Here is a 22718-nt window from a genome sequence, read left to right on the forward strand (position 1 = left end):
ATTTGCTCCGTGTGTGATACATGGTTACGTAACTATGGTGGGCGTGGCTTACAACTCTGTTGGATCTATTAATTGCAGAGCACCATCTTTTATGACATCAACCAATAGCAAACAAGTGTACTGTATGAGGCATGTGAAAATAGTCGGGAAAATGTTAAATAAAGACAGGCAAAAAAAAACCATCTTTTTCCACATCGCAAAGTGAAAACATCTTAAGGCGGGGATGTCGTATCCCGGCTGTGTTGGCTACCGGCACGAGTACCAACACCTTATAAAAAGGTATCAGTACGTGGTATCGGTATTGACCCATGCCTACTGATGACCTTAAGTTGTGTTGGAGCAAGGAAACATGCAAGACAGGATCGGGGTCAGCTATCAATGTTAAACAAAACAATTCGCACTGAAATCTCATTAGAATGAGGGCTAGACAAATGGCTATAGAATAAAATCTTAATTTTTATCAGTCAGTCGAGGTGATTTCATTTGTAATTGTTTTTAGCAATACTGTAGACTTCACTCCACTCCTTTTTCAAAAAGTTTAATCGATTGAAAAAAAAGCACATCGTTTGCGCAGTATTCAGACAAGAGTATATCATTCTATGTATTATTATTGGTCTGTTACCTGTGGTAACACAGTTATGAACGTTTTCTTCTGTTACAAAAACTATTGTTTGCTCTATATGAGTTGCCTGTGAGCTGTAAAAACTTGTTTTGCATCTGCTTGGAATAACAGTTCAACAAAAGTGGCTGAAAATTTAATTTAAATTGCTTTCAGTTTTGTATATGAGAGAAAAGGGCTGGAATTTAATACGTTTTCCTTGTCCCACTCCCACTTTTTTGTCCCACTTTTTTCAGGCAATCTTTTATGATTTTGGTGATATTTAGATGTGTACTCAAAGAATATAACTCCATGCAATAAAGGAATAAATTAAATGAAATGAAGAGTACCTGATTCAAAATATGTTTTAACACAAAGTTAACAATCATACTGTAGGTTGTGACTTACTGCCTTGAATGCCCTAGTTCGTAACTATCATTTGATAATCAAAACCATATTTCAATATTTGAAATTTTACTATTAAAATCCTGCCAATAATTTCACAATCAAGCTTTTTTTCTCTTTATTGACAAAAGTCACCATGTAAACACTGAATTCTTTAGACAACAATTGTAGGGATGTCAAATTTGGCTGAAATATTTTGCCAAGAAGTCAAGTCACACTGTACTGCTGCCATTGTCGGACCATTTTGTTTTATATTGTATTAGGATTTACGTTACCTTGCTGTTATCTACATAAAGTTGATCTCTAAGGTATTTAAAAATCAAGGCTCTTAATGAAGTTCCCTTGTTAATTATTTAAAACATTGTTAGATTTGGGAACTAAGCCTGTTTTTGTGGGCCACATATGTGCCAGATATGGCTCCTGGGGGTGAGTTTCACACCTTCTGTTGACAATATAAGCAACGTGCTTAAAAGGAGAACTGTTATAGATTATGAAATACAACACAAGACCTTTTGCTTTTCAGGGTTTTTTTCCTGCCTATACCTAAGTCCAAGACGCCATTTTTCAGGAATTTCTCAACATTCTCATGTTGATGAGGTAGAATGACAGACCTTGCTCAAAGTAGAGGTACGATTAAGCCGAACAAATCCAGCCTGACCTGATCCGGCCCATGGGTATAAAAGCCTGAACCAGCCTGAGCCCGACCAATTTACCTGATTTGAGGGACCGAGCCCGAAGCAAACCCAAATTTTCAAATTATACCTGTGAGGACTCAGGAGGAAACAAATTTTGAAGGTGATTTTGGCCGTCCGCCAATTCCCTCTCTGCACGCCCGACAAACGCACGCACCTAGGTGCCTGTAAGCTGCACTGTGTGGATCTTCCACAAAGAAAAAGAAACAGGAAAAATGACTAATCATTTTTTTCATAAAGTCAGCGAGAGAGAAGCCTGGCCCGGTCCGGCCTGAAACCGAACATTACAATTGACAGTTTAGGCCCAACACGAATTTTGGTCCCGCTTCAGGCCTAAAATCTGACTTCTAGCTCAAACACAGCCTTGCAGAGTCAAGTCATGTTTATTTGTATAGCCCTTAATTACAAGGAGTCTCAAAGGCCTGCACAAACCCCAGATTATTGCGAATCACAGACTAGTATCACACCATCCCCTGATCTAAAACCTACATGAGGGCAAGGAAAAACTCAAAAACTTCAACATGAGGAAAATAATGAAACTTTGAGAAGGGACCACACATGAGGTAATCCCACTTTTAGGATGACCAGGCTGCAATGGATGTTGCATTAATAAATAATACAGATATTGTGAAATATAGGTCATTAAAAAGCTATAGAATATAAGTGTGTTTTACAGGCTGAGCTTTGAATCTACAAGCTTTACCCATGGCTTTTTTTTTCTTTCAAAAAGCTCGCAGTGAAAGTAATTGTACTGTTAGGAAGCCCATGGAAAGTGTGTCTGTCCTGTGGAGTGAGCTGATGTTGGCAGCAATTGCCGTGAGCTGCCCTTCTGCCAAAGCTGCGGTGTAGCGGCTCATGCCACAACACACAGCCTGCGCATGATGACTTGTGCTCAGGTGCCCCTTTGTCTGTGCTGGACACGCTAGAGGTGCCATGTTTCTGTTTCTATTTCTGTTTCTACTTCTTTTGTTTAAATGGAAAAGTCGCTGTGATTTGTAAACTGATTCTTAGAATAACCTTCAAAAAGCTCATCCAATGATAATTGTTTTGACATTCTTGCCATTTAAACTTTTAAAAGATGAACTTTTTAAAATACTTTCTTGACTAAAAGGCGCACCTTTAAACGCAGAATTAGACAGGAATGTGAAGACTTATAGTCCGGTGCGCCTTTATATTCTGGAAAATACGGTGGATACGACTAGAAATGCTTACAGTATTTCTATATGTGCAATGACTGATCAATCAGAAAACATTGCTGATCAATATTTTTTTTATGCAACAGGAATCAAACTCGGGTCGCAGCGGTTGGAGCAACACGTAACCACTAATCCACCTTGATACAGAAGACATACTAAAAAGCATTCGATTTTATCTCATTATCACACTATTTTACTCATGGTACCAGAAAGTAATGCAAGAGATTGAAGGAAAAGGAAAGTCACCCTGAAAGATTTAAATGAACACAAAATCCGATTCATTATCAGATACAACAAAGAGTTGTTTCCCTCGTCGTGCTTTTGTTTGCGTATATTTACATCTTTCAGGATAACTTTTGTTTTTTTTCCATTCTCTAACATTCCTTTCTGCGACAGTAAAAATTGTGTGATAAGATATACCTAATGTAATTCCTTTTCACAGGCCATCTTTATCACTAGTGGCCTAGTGGTTAGGATAGGGCGCTCTCACAGCACCAATCCGAGTTTGATTTCTCTTGCAAACAATGTTTTTTTTCAAATTTAATAAGTGGCATTTTTGACTGATCAAATTCTGTAAGTGTAAACATGTGCAACGGTTCTACATGAATAAATACAGTAGTTTTAATTCCATGCGCCTCATAGTCCGATGTGCCTTATACATGAACAATATATCACTAAAAAATGTTTTTTCGGGGTGAGCCTTACAATCCGGTGCGCCTTATAGTGCGGAAAATTTAAAAAAAAAAAAAAATTAAAAAAAAATCCAAACACCCTGAAGCAAACTGAAGTTTATTTATGCGACTAGGAATACAGGGAGTTGAATTGGTCATCTCCATTTGTTTTTTTTTTTGTTTTTTTCTTCCCATAAATGCATCTTACGGTTCACGGGTCCCTTAACCACCAGGGTTGGGTAGGGTCACTTTAACTGGATTACTTTCAATTACTTTTGGATTACTCCAATACCAAATATGCTAATAAAAGACAAAAGAAACTGAATATGAATAAAATTATGACTCACAACACGTGGTAAGCTTTCTCTCTTGGCTTTGATCTCTTTGATCTCCGGCAAAACTAACATAAAATGCGACAGAAACAAAATGAAAATAAATCCAAACAGCTTGCCAACATCATTTTTGCCATTCCATGTATTCCGTTACTCCCCAAGCCTGCAGAAAATTCATTAATTTTATTCATATTTAGTATCTTTTGTCTTTTATCAGCATATTTGGTATTGGAGTAATCCAAAAGTAATTGAAAGTAATCCAGTTAAAGTAACCCTACCCAACCCTGTTAACCACATGGGTCGTCGGGGCATCAATGAGTAAGCAACTCTGGACAGTCTTCTCCACTCTTGACGGTCCCTGGCCTGTTCTTGTGTCGTGGCAAAGTTGGCACGAGTCCATTCCTTTTTCGGTCTTCCTCTCCTCCTGCCCCTTGGATTGTGTCCTGAGGAATGATCTTGGTCGGTCTTGATAATCATGTGCATCGCATCTTCTACAAATAATTGTAGAGACATAACAAGTGTTTGTATGCTTTTTCACAAACATGGCGGCCATTTGCCATGTAGCTAATTGAAAAACATTGGACACTTTTCTTAACGTGACGCAAATCTCAGAAACTAACACAGGATAGTTTTGTTTGCATACTTTGACAATGTTATTTTTCTCCTGCCAAAAAGGACTAAGGCTCAATCTTATTACTTCCCCTTTCACCTACCCACTTTGTCTTGTTTGTTTTTTTTCCTCCTCTTTCCTCTTTTTGGTGAGGACAAGGGAACAATTCCTCTAGGAATTAGCAACGTACTTCCTGCTTACCACGTCATCTCTTCAAGCTGCATTTGTTGTTAATTGCTTCTTTTTCTTTTTTTTCCTTAACTTTTTTTTAATTTCACTCAACTTTAAAATGATAACATTGGAACTGGTTACATAATAAACCTTCGTGTTTAATTTGCAAAAGAAAAATATATGCTGCCAGATCAGTGATGCGCTTCACTCTTATTTGTTTGTGCTTTTATTCATCTCAAACCTCTCTCCTGTGCTTTTCCTTGTTTTGCAGCTCCCTCTCGAGGAATTTACGTCTCATAACATAACACAACATAAAAACATATAATTAGTTCATTCTTTGCCAAGATTGCTTCCAGTTGGTTCGTAATGACGAGGGGGCATGGCAAGCTAGTGCACTCCCTAGATGACTAGGTAAAAAAGGGATAATGTCCTTCATTTTTCCACATTACTCTAAATTTTGCAGAAGATTCTGACTTTACCTTTATCATGAATGCGCTTTGCTTGAGTCAGGGGTGAAATTGAGGGGAAGGGTAAGTAACTGGATTGACCCTCACTGTACTTGTAAATAGTTTATTTTTACCCATATCTTAAACTAAATTAAAGGTGGTGTCCGCAATGTCAAATTTTGCTACTCCTGGCTTAAAGTCATGATCGCAGCCTTAGTCAGCTCATTCCTTTAGTACTAAAAAGCTTTTTTTTTTTTTTTATCTTTTTGGCGTTTGGACTAAATTTGAAACAGGCCTTTTCTTACTTTTACTTTTTTTTGGGTTACACTAACCAAAAAAAAAACAAAAGCCTGGGAATGAGCATGCAATCACTTTCCACTCCACCTTCCTCCTTTCCTATTTCCTGCTTCATAATATGTTGCGAGTCCCGGAACAATGGTAAAGGATAAAAAGCAGATAGGCGCAATGGAACAAATTATAAAGGCTCTTTAAACTCAGTTGGGCATTGTCAAACCATACTTAATATTAAAAATATTCTAAATTCAACTTTTAAGAACACCTTAAATGTTGCACCCCTCCTTAAAGGATCATATCAATATTGTAGTTCCATTGGCCAGAGTTCAAATGATAGTCGTGTGAATAGTTTGATATGATACAGTCATTTTAATATTATTGAGACGTTGTCAACATGAATAGTCTTGATAGATGACGTAAAATTTCAAATTTATATTGCTAATTGGGCTGTAGTGAGGCAAGACCCATTGCCAAACAAGCAAAGTTGTTGCCTAGCTATGTCTTTCATCACAGAAAACTTATGCATCAATAAAAAGTTGGTGAATACTATCCCAATTCGGATGAGGAGATAAAGACTGACACACTTACTTAACCTCAAAGTGCAAAATAAGTAAAATTAGATTTTTGAGAGACATCAGCTAGACTGTAATATTAATTTCCAAGTTGATATCATTCGTGTTGGACACGTAACTTGTCACTCTACTGTATTGTTGACTGAACATAGAGTGTGGAAAACAGCAGATAGTTGTCACCATATTATTTGAACTCCTTTTTTGGCTGCAGGAAATGAACATTCAGTATATGAGTTAAGTAAGGCCATATGTTGTGCTATGTTCCAAGCACACTCTTTTGGATGAAAAACACTGCAGCATTTTATTCTTGCTACGTTTTCCTGAGGTCTGTTACAAAGTTCGAGACAAGCGGTAGCATGCAGCGCTGCTGAAGACCCAAAGACACATTACATAGTATGCCAGTGCTTTTAGCAAAAGGGATTTAGGTGTGACACTCTGAAAAATTCTCCCACTCTGAATATATGGTATGTTACAACCCCCCTCCCAATCCATGTAAGCGAGAATTAAAATAATATTTAATGGAAAAATCCAAGATGCTATGCAACACCATTGGTAAGGATTAGTTTTGGTAAAAACACTGGCTAAACATTCTAGCCGAGTATTTTAGGCCATACTTGAGCTACAGAATAAAATCTATGTAGGCATGATCCACCCAAAGACCTAGCATTTTGTCAACAACAAAAAAATCCACTACATAGTTGGCCATTTCCATGGCTACGTAGGGAAGAACATTAAAGGCAACGAAATGGAGGGGCTGGACAGCTGAGACTTAGGAAAAAAACAACCTCAAATTACATGAAAACACAGATCTTTTTCATGTGCTACAGCAAATATAATTAAGGATGACAGAGTGGCTAAAGCTACCACAAGTGGGGCACTCCTGTAGTTTAAAGCCAACAGCTATTGTCCGTCTGCCTGTATATACGGAGAAAGCTCAATCATCTGAGCAGTCTCTCATAACTGAGTGACAACATGGGGATCAAAAGAATTGATGGTAGCTAAAGGGCTGAACAGATTAAAGTTTTATCCCAGGTTTTGTCAAACATAAACAAGTGCATTGTTCTAAAGTAGTAGGGTTTTGGGGTGTTTGAGTCTATTCAAAAGACTAAAAAACTATTAGATTCCTTTATTTCTTTATACGGAGTGGGAGACATCTGAGTTGGGCAAATATGACTGGATAATGCGTGCAGTGTTCAGTAATTGAGCTAAGGTTATGGCCAAAGGGGAGACTTCTCTAAGTGTCTCATCATCAGCTGTGACTGTATATCAAGAATGACTGAAAAGAGGGAAAGAAAGTGTTGAGAACCAGCGATTTAACCTGAGATTCTTACTAGGTAAGCCACTTTGAAGTGTGCCATTCACAGCTGCTTACACTATGAGGAAACATCTAGTATTCCCTCACCATTTTAAGTTTGACTTTCGAGTTCTCTGTGCTTTGCAGATTTCCTTCAATGAATTGGTTCTTTGCAGAATTATGGCGTCACTTAACAAGTGCCTATACAAGCAAACCAATCGGAGAACTGCCTTACGTTTCCTTGCCTCTGTTCGAAGCGATACAAATCAGTTGTTAACATGTCCAGTGACAAATTAATATGCATGCTGTTTTCAAGCAATTTGATCAGGAGGGGCAAGCATGAGTCACAACATTAAGTAAAGAAACGTCGCTTCTACATTTTATTGTCAACATTAAATAATAAGAATCTTCAAAAATCCTGCAGGACATGCGACCCTTCACATACCTGTCAACCTCCACGGCTCCAGCCCGTACAAACTGTTGTATTTTCCCATACTAAATAATTGTACACCATATTTTTTTTTTTTTCAGAATGATGCATGATGGGAAATCCCCAGGCGGCAGACGCATGCCCACAGTACCATCAAATCGCTCGCTTCGTTTGCAACGAAAAAAACGATACCGAGATAGAGACTTCCGCGGCGAACTCCTTTGACTTGATTGATTTGCCGTTCCGTGATAATCGGTGTATACCGGATGGTACCCATAATTGACAAATTTGCGTTTTTACGTACAGATTTCCTTGTACGCCGTACTCGTCTTAAAATGCATAAAAACGTACTTTGTACGGTAAAACCGTACAGGTTGACAGGTATGCCTTCAGGACTGGAGTGTCCAGAGCTGTTCAAATGAGTACAACTGTGAGAGCAAATATTAAATTGGAAAGGTTCTGGAGAAATTTAACCAAGACACAAGAGGCAGGAGTTTGAGTGTATCATTTTTCTCTGTAGTACAAGTTCAAATTGCTTTGTGGAATAACAATATCCCACTGTATAAGGTAAAGAGGAAGGCATCAAAACACAAGGTCTTTTTTTGTAAGACCGTAACCTACTTTTGATATTTCTGGTCATTCAAAAGTTTAATAGAATAAAAGTTTAGTTCCGTTACCAAACCATAAATTAATGTAGCGTATAAAATCAATTTGAGTCTTGGTTACATTTGCCGTTTGTCTCATTCAATTAAAAAGTTTACATTTCCTGTTTGTAAGTTGCTCTGAGCCCGATAAAGAAATTGAGCATCTACATCCTCACTGCTCTTTGTGCTGTTCCAGAACTCAAATGGGAATGCTGGGTGGCAGGCTGTCTTGAATTTACTCCAAGTAGTTACTAACATTGCCTTGTTTTGCAATACCTTTAAGTACTGAACAGTATTCACCATTGACTCCAACTGTGACATTGAATGGTTTATTGAAATTTCATCATTTCCCTTTTTTTTTTTTCTTGGGATGAAATGTGTTTTTGCATTTCTTCGGTCAAGTCAGTCGGCGAGGCTTCTTCCATACAGCAAGATAGCTGCTCCGAGATATCTTTGGCAAGCCAACAGACTTCCAAGTGTCTCAAGTTACTTCCATCTTTTAAAATAGCTCGTTCGCACATTCTCCAGCTAACGCATCGGGGCCAGAGCCCAAGCTGGAGGCCAAGGCTCTCATAACCAGAGCATGGAGCTAAATATTTTACCACCATATTGTTGAGATGGTTAAAATCTCATGTTTGTCAGTTCAACTCCTCTTCTCCTCAAACCATTGCCTGGGAGAAAGTTTATTTCTTTTTTGGCATAACCTGATCTTGTGTCTTGGGGGGTAAAAGTTATTTGAGTGTTTTTAAGTTTAGCTATTTACGGTACTTTTAATAAAAAGTTGCACTTTATATTTCATTCCGTCTTCGACTGTTTTACTGAGAAGCAATTGGAAGCCGCCATGTTATGGGTGACAAATCCAGTTCTTGTGTCAGCATCTTTGTCAACGAAGCTTAGTGGTGTATTTAGTCGTAGCAGGAAACCGGAGCACTTTGAGAAAACTCTACACCTGTTCTATTCTGTGAGCCAGTAGTGCTAAGCACACTAACTGTGGCTGCCCAATTGGAAAACAAAATCGAACTATCAGAATTGTATTTGATTAAATAGATTTCTTTTTAAATAACATCATAATTTACTAATAAGTAAAATGGCCAGAATAAAAAAATACAAATTTTTCTGTTTCTGCACATTTTCCTTGTTAGTCTGAAGATATTGTTGGAATTGACTTTCTATTTGTAAACTTATTTAGGTGTTTCACATTGTTTGGTTTTGGGAAACACAACCCACCTTTCATTACTTCCTCATCAAATCTGGCCCTGACCTGCTTTTGTCATCGTGGTGCATCGTGAGTGTTGTGTGTAAAACAATTGTACTGTCCATATATACAACACACAAAAAATTATTACATTAGCACATGTCCCTGAGTCACAGTTTTAAGGTGCTGGATTCAAATCCTGCCACCTGGTTTCCAGTGGGAAGTTGATGTAGGACTTCATGCTTGAATGATCTCCTCCTTTAAAAACCCCAGATTTAGCCAAAAACACCACTTCTTCTAACTTCTCCTGACGAATAAAATATGAAAATTGGGGTTTGCTTCTGGGTCGCCTTCAAATCAAGTTAATTTGTCAGGCTCGGGCTGCACCGGGCTTTAATACTGCAGGCCGGGTCGGGCTGGATGTTTTTAGGCCCAATTTGACCTCTAATTCTCTTGGCTCGTAGCTTAATTTTTTTATATGCCCCTTCCATTGGTTTGATTTTGACACCCATAATTTAGATGCATTTTACTTTTTTTGACAGTAGTGAAATCTTCCACAAGGATTTTGTGTTTTCACGAATAACATTCTGTCTTATTGTCTCTCTTGTTTCTACAGGGACATACCAGGGCCAGTGGACTGGGGGGATGCGTCACGGGTATGGTGTTCGTCAGAGTGTCCCGTACGGGATGGCATCAGTCATCCGCTCACCGCTTCGAACCTCACTGGCTTCTCTTCGTAGCGAGCAAAGTAACGGCACGGTTTTAAGAGACAGTCTTTCTGATAGCCCAGCTGGCACGCGTGGCGGCTTTGTGCTTAACTTTCACTGTGATGGGGAAGGTAACGATAAAAAGAAGGGTCTCTTTCGCCGCGGGTCTCTTTTTGGCAGCCTGCAGCGATTGCGCAAGTCAGATTCGCGCTCATCCATCTCCAGTAAACGCAGCTCGGCGCGTAGTGAAACCAATATGAGTCGTATAAGCTCAAGTGATGCCAATTCTACCATCAGTTTTGGAGATGGAGACCCAGGTGACGATTTCTTGACTCTCGAGGACAATGTAGATGCCACCACCACGGAGTCCTACATGGGAGAGTGGAAGAATGACAAACGCAACGGATTTGGTGTCTCTGAGAGGTCCAATGGCATGAAGTATGAAGGAGAATGGTTAAATAACAAGCGTCATGGCTATGGCTGTACTGTCTTTCCCAATGGTACCAAAGAGGAAGGAAAGTATAAAAACAACGTATTGGCCCGAGGTATCAAAAAGCAGTTAATCCCTCTAAAGAACACCAAGACCAAACAGAAGGTGGACCGTGCCATTGAAGGAGCAATCAGAGCCGCTGCCATTGCCAGAACCAAAGTAGAGATTGCTACTTCCAGGTAATATCACAACCTCTTTTCCTATACACCACAAATAGTGCCATTTAAAAAGTACCCATATAAAGGAGTTGCAGCCAAATCCCGGATCCACATGTTGGATGCTCAATTCTTGAGCTCTGACCACAAAGAAGCTTTTCTTCATTGAAACTCCTAGTTGCAAGAAAAAATATTATTTTATTTCTTTCCTCTTCCTACAATAAAGTTAATGCCAGGTCTGATACATACTTTTATTTAAGTACTGCAGTCTTTAAGAATAATACCAAGTTACCAAATTCTTCATTATTATGCTGTTATGACAATCAGTTGCTGATCACAATCCATTACCAATACGCACAACCCTCTAAGTATATATAATTCACATTCCTGCTCCTCACATCCATTATTCAGTCCACTCATTGTCACTTTTTTTAAATCACTTAATTTTATTGATATTCATCCCCTTTGAGATGCAGAACACTGGTGGATCTTTTTTTAACATACTCTAAAGCTGAAACATGAATGGAATTTTGAAACATGATGATTCAATATTTTCAATTTCCTGCACTTCTGAGACTGCTTCAAGTTCACACATTTGATGAAATACAGGTTATATGTGATGACGCTGTCAATAACTGCCATTTTTACAATTGAAGAATATATGAGTACAATACTATGAGTACAGTTGCAGTAGGTTACTCATGAAATAAAAAAAGACAAACTAAGAACCAGGGCAGCATGGCGGCGCAGTGGTTAGCGCGTGTGCGGTACAGTTTAAGGTCTTGGGAACCTCCTGTGTGGGTTCAAATCCAGCTACCGGACTTACTGTGCGGAGTTTGTATGTTCTCCCCGTGCTTGCGTGGTTTTCCTCCTCCCACATTCCAAAGACATGCATTTCAGGTGGATTGGCCGGTCCAAATTGTCCCTAGGTGTGAATGAGTGAGCGAGTTGTCTGTCCCTGTGTGCCCTGCGATTGGCTGGCAACCAGTTCAGGGTGTCCACTGCCCGATGATTTCCGGGATGGGCTCCAGCACCCCTGCGACCCTACTGAGGATAAGCGGTGCAGCTGATGAGATGAGAAACTAAGAACCAGAAAAAAAAGGTTATCAATCTACATTTTTGAAGGACCGCAGAAATATAATTATTGCGGAAAGGCCATTCACATCTGTGAACTTAAACATAGATATTTAAATTAATCAATCATCAAAATATAGAATTGTTTTTGTTTATGTTCTTTGTATGCCATGATGTTTATTGTTGTAAATCATATCATCATATCAGTTCCTTTTAGCACCAGTTTGAAGAAAGATTCCTCTTTCCAGTAGACAATTCCACTCACTTAGTTTTGTTTTCCGTAGGTTCCAGTCGCTGGGACTGCCCTCCCAGTATAAAAGTAATTGTCAGCCATTCTGACTGTGTGAATCTTCCCAGCCATTGTCCTTATAGCTCATTTGTGCCCAAAATACTCTGTAAAAACAAAACCTTTTGAATAAACTGCTCAATTCGTCTACAGCGCCTGTTTTACCCGTCTCACAACACGGAAGTAAAGTAACACGGGGAAGAAAAAGGGTTACCCATTTCAATTGCTAGCAAGCAGAAAATCTATTAAGTCCAGTTTACTTGAGTCTTTCATCAGTTTCTTAACAATACTTTAACAAAACATTGCCATTACCAAACCATTGATTTTTGTAGGACATCTCACACTCGGGCTAAAGCAGAGGCAGCAGATCAGGCAGCGCATTCGGCTAGCCAGGATTCGGATATCGCAAGAGCCGTGGCCCGAGAACTGTCGCCAAGTTTCCATCAGCCAGGTAACCATGACGTTGTCACAACAATTTTAACAGTAGGTTATAAACACCTAGAGCAATGCGTTTATGCAATACTAACACAACAACTGTTGCGGTTTGTGTGTTTAACCTACGCATAACAGAAGACATGTTTTTTTTTTTGTATCATTCTATTTCTGTTTGGACATCTCATCAATAAGAAATGTAAAAGTGAAAGGTATTACCAAAATAGTACATGTTTTTTGCATAACATATACATATATGAATTTTATCAGTATCTGACAATTTTTCTCCTAGATAATGCATTTGAAGACAGCATATCTTTGTCATTCTTAGCTGTTATATCATCAGGGGAACACCAGCACCCTAGCAAGCAATCACCATCTAGTCTTTTTTGTTAATTAGTAGAAGAGGTTCCAAGTGTTTTAAGCAAACTTTTGGTAGTTTTTGTGGAGAATTCCTAGGTGTTGTGTCGCAGGTGGATGACGTAATGGTACAACTAAGGACAAGCGGCCAAAATGGGGCTAGCTAGCAAAAAAAAACAAAGAGTGGCCAACAGGGGCTAACCGGGACTGAGCGGCAAAGGGTGGCTGCATCCTCGGCGGAAAAACGCGAGGCTGGCCCACCAAAACACGTGAGTGAGCAGCCAGTTTAACCGGGAACCAAGAACAAAAAGCGGCAACACTATGGCCACAACCAAATCGCCGGCCGAGAATAAACAAACAATGGAACTAGGCAAAACCGGCGCTAACGCCAAGCTAGTCTGATAAAAAAAAAAAACAGGCAGTGAGCAGTCAGCCTAACCAAGAACCAACAATGAAAAGTGGCAACAGCTAAGGCCACAAACACAGTGGGAAGCCACCGAGCGCCAACCAAGAGCAAACGAAACAGGAAAGCCCTCAGCATCTCCAACGCTAAGGGTGAGCTAGTCGGACAAAAATTATACCAACAGCAGCACACAAGGCCAAGAAACACGAAAAAATTTACACAGTCACCTACCTCTAAGCCGAAATGAGCTGTATGCAATCAGTGTTCACTTTAATCGCTGTCTGTTTTGGAGCAGGCCTCACATCTTGTGTTAACGGTCTTCGCTGTTTTGAAAGAGTTGTGTTCCTTCAATGTTGTCACAGCTCTAGAGTAAACATGCAAGATGGGTCCCTTGGCGCGTGGAAATTTTTGCAACATATTTGGCAATTGTGAGGAGGAACACTACACGTTCTGTGCCTTATTAAATTAAAAAATCTGTTTAGGAATACCTTTAAATGATTTGAATATTTTAAAATGGGTAAGCTAGTTAAACCCAATAACTCGCAACGGTACCATAAGCCATCATAGTGTCTCAATATGAATAATAGTCTTTTAACCCCTACATAACAACAAAATTGAATCATGTTGAATACCGTCCATGTGTATAATTTGTTTTGGTAACTGTATCACAGGCCCAGACTATGTGCGGCAAAAATACAATGAACCAGTGGAGGTAAAGGAAGTCCCGGAGGAAAGTAAAATGGAGAAAACACCATCAAGTAGCCCTCATTTCTACCGGAAAGGCACCACACCAACACAGTCTCCATCCCAGAGCCCAGGCCACAGCCCCACTCCCTCACCAACTCCCATGAAGAAGACTTTCTTCAATGAGAAGCCATCTGCCACTGTCAGTCCCCCAAAGCCTCCTGGGAAAGTAAACAAAACCCCAACAGCTGAAACTTTATCTCAAGGTAAGTTTTTTACATTTTCTTTTTTCTAATAGATGCTATTTGTCTACAGTCTGTCACAAGGTGTTGCAAGACCCTTGGGGAAGTCAATATAAAAGTATAATTTCTTATTTATATTTTAAAATATGTTTTTGTCTGGATGTTGTAGCAGGTTGGCAAAACTCTTTTTACTATCTAACGTGACACAATTCGGACTTATGCCATTTTGGCTAGGGAAAATGTCTGTATACAGTAGACCTCGGGATATGAAATTAATCTGTTCTGGAGCGGAGGTCTTAAAGTGAAATTGCCGTATGGCGGGTAATGGAAGCCTGCAGTCATAAGCCAATGCGTTCCAAACCCCTATGTTAACCCAGTTAAAAACATTCAAAAAACAAAATGCACCATAACTGGGGTCAAGAACCTATAGCTCATGAGCTAGATATGGCTCTTTATGACTTTCTCATTTTAGTGTATGCAAAGTTAAAGCAACTTAGAAAGAAATCAGTTTGGTCCATATTGTACAGAATAAAGTTTAAACTACTGTTTCCACTCACAGTGTTACACCAGCTGACCCCGTTTTGGCAATACGTCTTAAAGAAATCCTTTGAACAGAAGCTCATTAAACAATCAATGTTTACTGTTGAGACACTAAATAATGAAAAGCCACCGAACTATCTGTAAACTTCTTAAAATCCCAGCCAAGCACCCAGAGCAATTTGATTGGGTTAGTGGTAGAGGGGGATCTCTGCACACATAGCGCACTTCCCTAAAAACATCTGTTTCCTTCTTGTTTGCAGTGTTTTGGAACGTTTTTACAAAATAATTCTGCTCGCACCTTCTTTTGAAACCATTATGTACGACAAAAGCAATGGTCAAAATGAGCCTCAACTATCTTAAGTTACTGCGAGAGGGAGACACACTTTAGATTGTTCACATGGGGCAGGTTGTGGCTTTACTATTATTTCACAGAGGTTCTAAAATCATCAAATGTCACACAGTGTTGTGCTGAAGAACTAACTTTTTCAGGAGAGCGGGTTTAATGCTTTGTGGAATTTGGTCTTGAAATATATAATGTGGCTCTCAAAAACACCCCCAAAAAAATCAACATATTTTGCTTTCATAGAATTTGAGTCAAAAAGGTTCCTGACCCCTGCTATATAGTACGAAATAGTTATTTTTTTATATATGTGTATATGACTAAATAACAATTTAACTAAAAATACTTGCAAAGGAAAAATGAAAAGGTTTCTTTCCTTTGGGGTGTCGTGACTTGAGCTGGTAACAGTGGAGTTAGTGGGTGGATACAGAAGGGGGGGCAGCGAATTAAAATTAGAACTGACCTTAACTTTTTTCTGGATTTTTATGCACAAAGACGTCTTTTTTTTGCCTTATTGACATCCTCATTCCTAAAAATAATTTCCCTGATTGTCGACTGGTTAGGGCCATATTCCTTAGAGAGGGTAAGGTTGCCTACTTCATATTTCTTTATTATCTTAAGCTTAATTTCCATTGTTATCATATTATTGCTTTATCATTTGACATCACTGGATAGCTAAACAAACTGAAGTGTGTTATGTGAGATTCTAAACAAAAAGAAAAAGGAAGGCACCATTGTGAATCCAGCTAATAGCATATTAACATATTCATTAAGCTGTTACCCAAACCAATAGCAAACCAGCATCTTATTCAACGTCGACCAATTGAATACAGACAACTTGGAGACATATGAAGCACTTGACTTGTTGTCATACACACAAACACCCCAAAGTTTGTAATGTGTACGTTTTTGTGCCCGCAAAATAATTTGTTGTTGGTGTTGTAGGGTGGAAATAATGCTGTATTAAGGGGGTCAGAAAAAAACATTTTGTTCCACATCATAAAGTAAAAACATCATAAGGTGGGGGCCCCATATCCTGGGGTCTACTGTAACGCTAACGTCCAAAATACAAATGCTCCGACAGCATAATTATTCCCAATGGAATTGTCCCCCAATAGTATAGTGTTATGATATTGTTATAGGTGTTATTATGTCCATGATCTGTACATTCAACTCAACAAACAACTAACCATGTGGCCCTTTCTTTAAATAATAGTGACTGCTAAAAAATTGCCTCAGTCACATAGTTTTAAATTTTCAAGAAGTATGTTTATTGTTTGACGTATTCTTTTTGAACCAGGTATTACAAAAGCAGCATCCAAAGTCTCTCTAAGACAGGAAGTAAGGCAACAAGCAGAATCCTCATCAGTGAAACCGACCTTGCCAAATAGTGGTTACCCTAACAATGGACAAATCCACTCCCAATATCACGGCTACTATGTCAAGGATGTCAAGATGCCGCCACCCGAAGAACCACTTGAATTTGATTTTCACCCATCAAGCCTCGCGCGTTTGCCGCCCCCCACAAAGCAAATTATGGCACCAGCACCGAGGGCCTCGCCCCCACCGAGGGCCTCACCCGCACCAAATCCTTCCCCGGCCCCACCAAAGGAGAGCACCAAAGCTGTAGAGTCTTTCAAGACAAAGGCAAAGGAATTAAACAAACCAAAAAGTTTTGCAGAAACCAAAAAAGCAAGCATGGAAAGTACCCCAGAAATTGTTGAGGAGGAGTCTGTAAGTATGTTATATGTCAGAAGCTGTATCTTGTAATTAGTCATACAAAAATACCATATAGTTTTGGCATAAAGTTTGATGAAATTATATCTAAGGTGTTCCAAAAGTATTGCGTACATTTTGACATTGAATATCTTGGAAACTATTAAACCAGCTCGGTGACCTTACTGGGCGCCCAACCCAAAAATGAGGGGGCATGGGTTCAAGCCTTGACGAAATCCTACCTAATAGTTACAACATTGGTACTTATTACCTTCCTGCTTGGTGCTCAGCATCGGGGGTTGTAAATGGGGGCTTTGGTCACCTAATGACTGGTAACATTGTGGGGAAATACCCCAGAAAACAGGGGGAAACAGTCTTGGAAACTATTAAGGATATAAAACTACATCTGGTAAAATCAGAATTTCAATTCTTTTTCACATGGAATGTTCGAAAATGTTCAATGTGATCACCAGTGGTCACATGACACACATAAAGCCGAAAATCAAATTCTTACCAAACACATCCCAGCATTTCATTGTCAATGAATGCAACAGCTTCTGTAATTCATGCCTTCAGCTCATCCATGTCTTTTGAAATAGGGGGCACGTAGACCAATCCTTTAACAAATCCCCACAAAAACAAATGGCATGGTGTGAGATTCAGGTGGCCAGGACATGAGATCATGATCATTCTGCCCAGACCAATAAACCGATATCCATATGTCTGGCAGTGTTGTGTTCAGAAACCATCAAACTCTTTTGGAAGATGAAGACACCAGACTTTTTCTCACTTATTGTATCCATTAACCACTATCTAACATGTCATGGTACACCTCACCATTGACTGTTGCTCTTTCAAAGAACATTAGTCTGTTGACAGCTTTCTTCAACGGACCTCAAGACACAGTCCCCTTTGGGAAATCTCGCTGATGTTCAAGAAGTTCATGTGGGTTGTCAGTACCCTTATGAGAGTGTGTGCTTGTTAACTTTGCACTTTACGTGGAAAGTCGCTTCATCGCTAAAAACAATAGACTTTTGGAACACCCTTTTTAGTACCAAAACAAATCGTTTGCTCTGATAACTTGGGAAAATCCAGCATACAGTATGCATAAATGTCGATGTTGGTTTGATTTCGCTGTCCAGAAGTACATGGGAACTGGATGTAAAATATCCACCCTTATCTTCTTTTAAACTTTAAAACAGTCGTTGTTGGACTTTTAGCTCTGTCCCTTTCAGTCAGAGGTCACGGTGCACAAGTGGGAAAAAATGCAGTGGGACAGTCTTGCACTGACTTTTGTGTAAGACAGAACAGAAATCTGAGACTAAAACTAAGTGGGGGGATCATTTTTGTCTAAAAAGACAAAATATCTGAAAATGAATTATTATGTTTATATATTAACTTTTGCATAAATAAGATATAATCACCAAAATACGCAATGGTATGAACATTGACTACAGATAAATTGGCGTTGAATAAAATGTCTTTTTTCTTCCCCACAGGGTCCCAACTCTATTTTGGTGGTTTTGGTGATGCTATTAAATGTGGGTCTAGCCATTATTTTTGTTCATTTCCTGACTTGACCAAATTGGACCTCTGGTAAGTTATAACACAATCTTTTTTTATTTATTTTCCCTTAATTTTCTGAAACTACATATCGGTAGGTATATTCAGGACTTGTAATACTATAACATTTCAATAGAACATTCAAAGTTAAAACCAATTTGAGATTCTGTTCAACCAGTGATTTTTTTTCTTTTAATTTAATTGTATCTTTTGTGTACACACATCATGTTGTATGGTTATAAACACCAGGTACGTTTACATGCAGGAAATACAGTAGGGCTAATAAGTATTTTGTCAACCACCAATTGAGAATGTTCTCCAAATCTAAAAGGATAAGAGAGGCTTGAAATTTTCAACTTTGATAAACCTCAACCATGAGAGATGGAATGTGAAAAAAAAAACAGAAAATAACATTGTTTCATTTTTGAAGAATTTATTTACAAATTAGCGGGGAAAATAAGTATTTGGTCACCTACAAACAAGCAATATTTCTGGCTGTCAAAGAGGTCTTCTGACTTCTAATGAGGTCTAATGAGGCTCCACTTGTTACCTATATTAATGGCACCCTGTTTTAACTCATTATCGATATAAAAGACACCTGTCAACAACCTCAGTCAGTCACACTCCAAACTCGACTAGGCCAAGACCCTAGAGTTCTCGAAGGACAGCAGAGACAAAATTGTAGACCTGCACCAGGCTGGGAAGACTGCAAGAGGTAAGACACTTGGTGTAAAGAAATCAGATTTGGGAGCAATTATTAGAAATGGAATACATACAAGATCACTGATACTCTCCCTTGATTTGGGGCTCCATGCAAGATCTCACCCCTGTGGTGTCAAACTGATAAAAAGAACGGTGAGGAAAAATCCCAGAACCACACGGAGGACCTAGTGAATGACCTACAGAAAGCTGGGACCACAATGCGCCGAGGGGGACTCAAATCTCACACTGCCAGACTTGCTGAAGCCAGTACATGGCCCCTGAAGGCAGTTCAGGCCCGTATGCTGTTGTTAAAGACCATTTGGATGATCCAAAAGAGGACTGGGAAGAATGTGTTATGCTCAGATGAAATAAAAATTGAACTTTTTGGTAGAAATACGGGTTCCGTGGAGGAGAAAGAATACTGGAATGCATGTGAAGCATGAGGGTGAAAACATCATACTTTAGGGCTGTGTTTCCGCAAAGTGACTAGAACGACTGATCTGATCTTTGTAAACTCACAGCCAAGGGCAACAAATGAGTGGTTTCGTACGAAGCATTTCAAGGTCCTGGAGTGGCCTAGCCAGTCTCCATATCTCAACCCCAAAGAAAATCTATAGAGGGAGTTGAAAGTCCGTGTTGCCCATCGACAGCCCCAAAACATCACAACTCTTCTGCATGGAATAATGGGCCAAATGTAACAGCAACAGTGTGTGAAAAGATTATAAAAAGTTACAGAAAACATTATTGCCAACAAAGGCTACATAACAAAGTATTGGGATGAACTTTTGGTGTTGACCAAATACTCATTTTCCACTATGATTTCCAAATAAATATTTCAAAATCAAACGATGTCCGACCACGAATATTGTGATTGCAATGGTTGGGAGAGTCTTTCCTTCTAATTACTCGTGCTTGTATACACAGTTGAGTAATGCGGTTGCTAGAGCAAACGTGAGTTTTCCCTTATCTGGAATAATGTTGTTACCTAAACACTGGGGTACTTGTAGCACAAAGACAAATGATACACGCTAATTCCAGCTTTCTTGCTAATAAAAGACTAATTTGTATTAATAAGACATTTCAATTTTATTTTCTGACCCTACGGTGAAAATAATATAGTCCAAAACAGTGGATTACACCGTTGTATCCATTCATATATAGTGTAAGTCTATGCTTTTGGCTTGCCACGTATGAGCTCATCTTGTAAAGACACAGGGTTTGTACACCTTATCATGGCCAATTTCAAGCACTTTCTAAGAACTTGGAAAATGAATTTCCCAATTTCTCCAGTACCATTAAATGAAGAATTATATATTTTGCCTATCCACAAATATATCTAAGATTCACATATGCATTTTTAACCTTGCTTGTGCATTTTTAAGACATATGATTTTTAGTTGTTTAATAAATTGTGAATATATCTGTTTTTAAGACAGATTTCTCCCCATAAAGGTGTTTGGTAAAAATGACCATAGTATACAGCCTACATTTTCAGTTGCAATACGTTTTTCCCATTACTACCTTAAATATTTGCATGGCCCATAATAAATCTGCATTATTGATAAGTAATCCTTGCAACCAGAACACATTTTATAGTTAACTGTTTAGGTGTAGCATGCACCTGTCAAATCAATTCAAAATGTATTCGTGAGCCTGACAGGTAGGGGGCGATGATGTTTCAAAGGACAATGCCATACAAACTAATGTGCGCTGCTGTTAAAACACGAGGCAAGAAGAAATGCTATCGCAAAGCGGAGACACCAGAGAGTAGTGTTGGCGTCCTTTTTAAGCAGACTTGTTGAGTAAAAGGGCAACATTTCAAGCATTTACAATCACTTCACCTAAAATATAAGCACATTCCAATCCTTAAAAACCATAAAAATGGAATTCAAGCACTTTCAAGGACTTATAGCATGTATAAGGGGTTACCTGTCTGTTTGTAGCCATGTAAATTATTGAATCTGAATGCTCCAGTAATTATTTTTTTAATCAGATTATTGCCTGCATATAAACATCGTCACAGTTATAGTCATTTTTTTTCATGATCCCGGCTTGCTTCATTTTGTCCATTTATTTGGTGGTTACACAGGAAGGTGTCTGTCAAAACCTTTCCTGAATGGAATGGTGTCGCTTGTAGTAGAACTCTATACTGATGTGATGACTATTTTAAAGTCTCACAAAATTTCATCACAGTTTTGATGCTAACGTTGATTCATGATGATGGCTTGTAGAACAATTTTCATGTATGACCTTTTGACTATAGGGAACACTTAAGGGTTTTCTTCTTTTGACACTAATATTTATACAGTGTTAAGATTGACTAGCCAGTGATAGTTAAATCAGGTAACTGATACCCCAAGCCAGATATACACTCACAGGCAGCCAGTCAGTCCGTGTTGAGGCTTTTTTCATGATGTGTAAACCAGCAACGGTCGTGTTTCAAGGACAAAGTTAGTCAGATGCTTAAGACGCCTACTCCTTGCTGAACATGCAGCGTCTTAAAAATGTTTGCGAGAAATACAGTACGGGTGTTGTGCAGCCTTTGTTGTAAAAACAGAAAAACAAGAGAATATGTTTGGAGTAGAAAATGTGTTTTGCTTCTGAATATGTGATGTTTTTAGCGTGAATGTCGACCAACTAATTACACATTTGATCATGGCATACCTTTGTTTCCACTTTGGAAAGATATTTTGAACTTTTAGTCATCCGTCTGAACCTGTACTTTCGCAGTTCTTATATCATATTACAACGTATCACAATGATATGCAAAACATGCTAGGAGCTTTGACCATAATTCCTCACAGGACATTAAGGTATCACCAACAGAGCTGCAAGTTAAACCTGCGCTGGGCAAAAAGCTAAAGTGTTACTTTACGGACTGTGGGTCAGAGATTGATGATCTTGGTTTGACTTTTACTGCCCTCTGCAAAAGATTTGCATATGAAATTAGTGGAAGTTTTAGTCTTGTCTAGTTTTAATTTAAAGTTTAGTTTAGTCCTAGTTTTAGTTAAGTTTAGTTTAAGATCTGGTTGAAGGTTTACTTTGAATTAAAAGTTCAGTTTTACCTTTTGTGTGGAAACAAGTTGAATAGGTGAAATTTATGGCGGCAAATGTTTTCTAACCATTTGTTTAACATGTATATTTACTATGTACTCACTATCATGCGGTTCACTTTTTACAGTCTTGCTACTTCACTGAATTGCATTTTTGTTCTGCATTCTGATTAGCTAAACAGTCTCTCTGTTTCTTCCTACTCTTCAATAACGTTGCAGTTTAATATGTACAAGCACGTACAGCAGCTTGCTAAATTTACCTTATGTTCATGCAATTTCAAGTTTCTCTAAAACCCATAATTTTGTAAAATGTTCTCCACTGACATAAGTATCTCGGTGATTAGTAAAAAAAAGGGTTTCCACTTCATGGTTTTGCCAAACACTGGTTCTTTTTGTCACGTAACTCACACGATAAGCGGGG

The 22718-nt window shown here is 38.8% G+C and overlaps 1 protein-coding gene across 1 annotated transcript in view; it reads left to right on the top strand.

The window, feature by feature from the left end:
* jph1b (junctophilin 1b) overlaps positions 1 to 22718 on the top strand; it is a 31736-nt gene that overhangs the window by 5719 nt on the left and 3299 nt on the right. Inside the window, exons 2-6 of the mRNA XM_088346851.1 lie at positions 10167 to 10926; positions 12595 to 12713; positions 14129 to 14407; positions 16564 to 16997; positions 18479 to 18575. Of these exons, the coding sequence (XP_088202977.1) occupies positions 10167 to 10926; positions 12595 to 12713; positions 14129 to 14407; positions 16564 to 16997; positions 18479 to 18559 (1673 nt within the window). The 3' untranslated portion in view covers positions 18560 to 18575. The remainder of the gene's footprint in view (positions 1 to 10166; positions 10927 to 12594; positions 12714 to 14128; positions 14408 to 16563; positions 16998 to 18478; positions 18576 to 22718) is intronic.

This window comes from Urocampus carinirostris, chromosome 1 (assembly GCF_059441175.1).
Source record: "Urocampus carinirostris isolate Australia breed hairy pipefish chromosome 1, RoL_Ucar_1.0, whole genome shotgun sequence".
Taxonomy (NCBI): Eukaryota; Metazoa; Chordata; class Actinopteri; order Syngnathiformes; family Syngnathidae; genus Urocampus; species Urocampus carinirostris.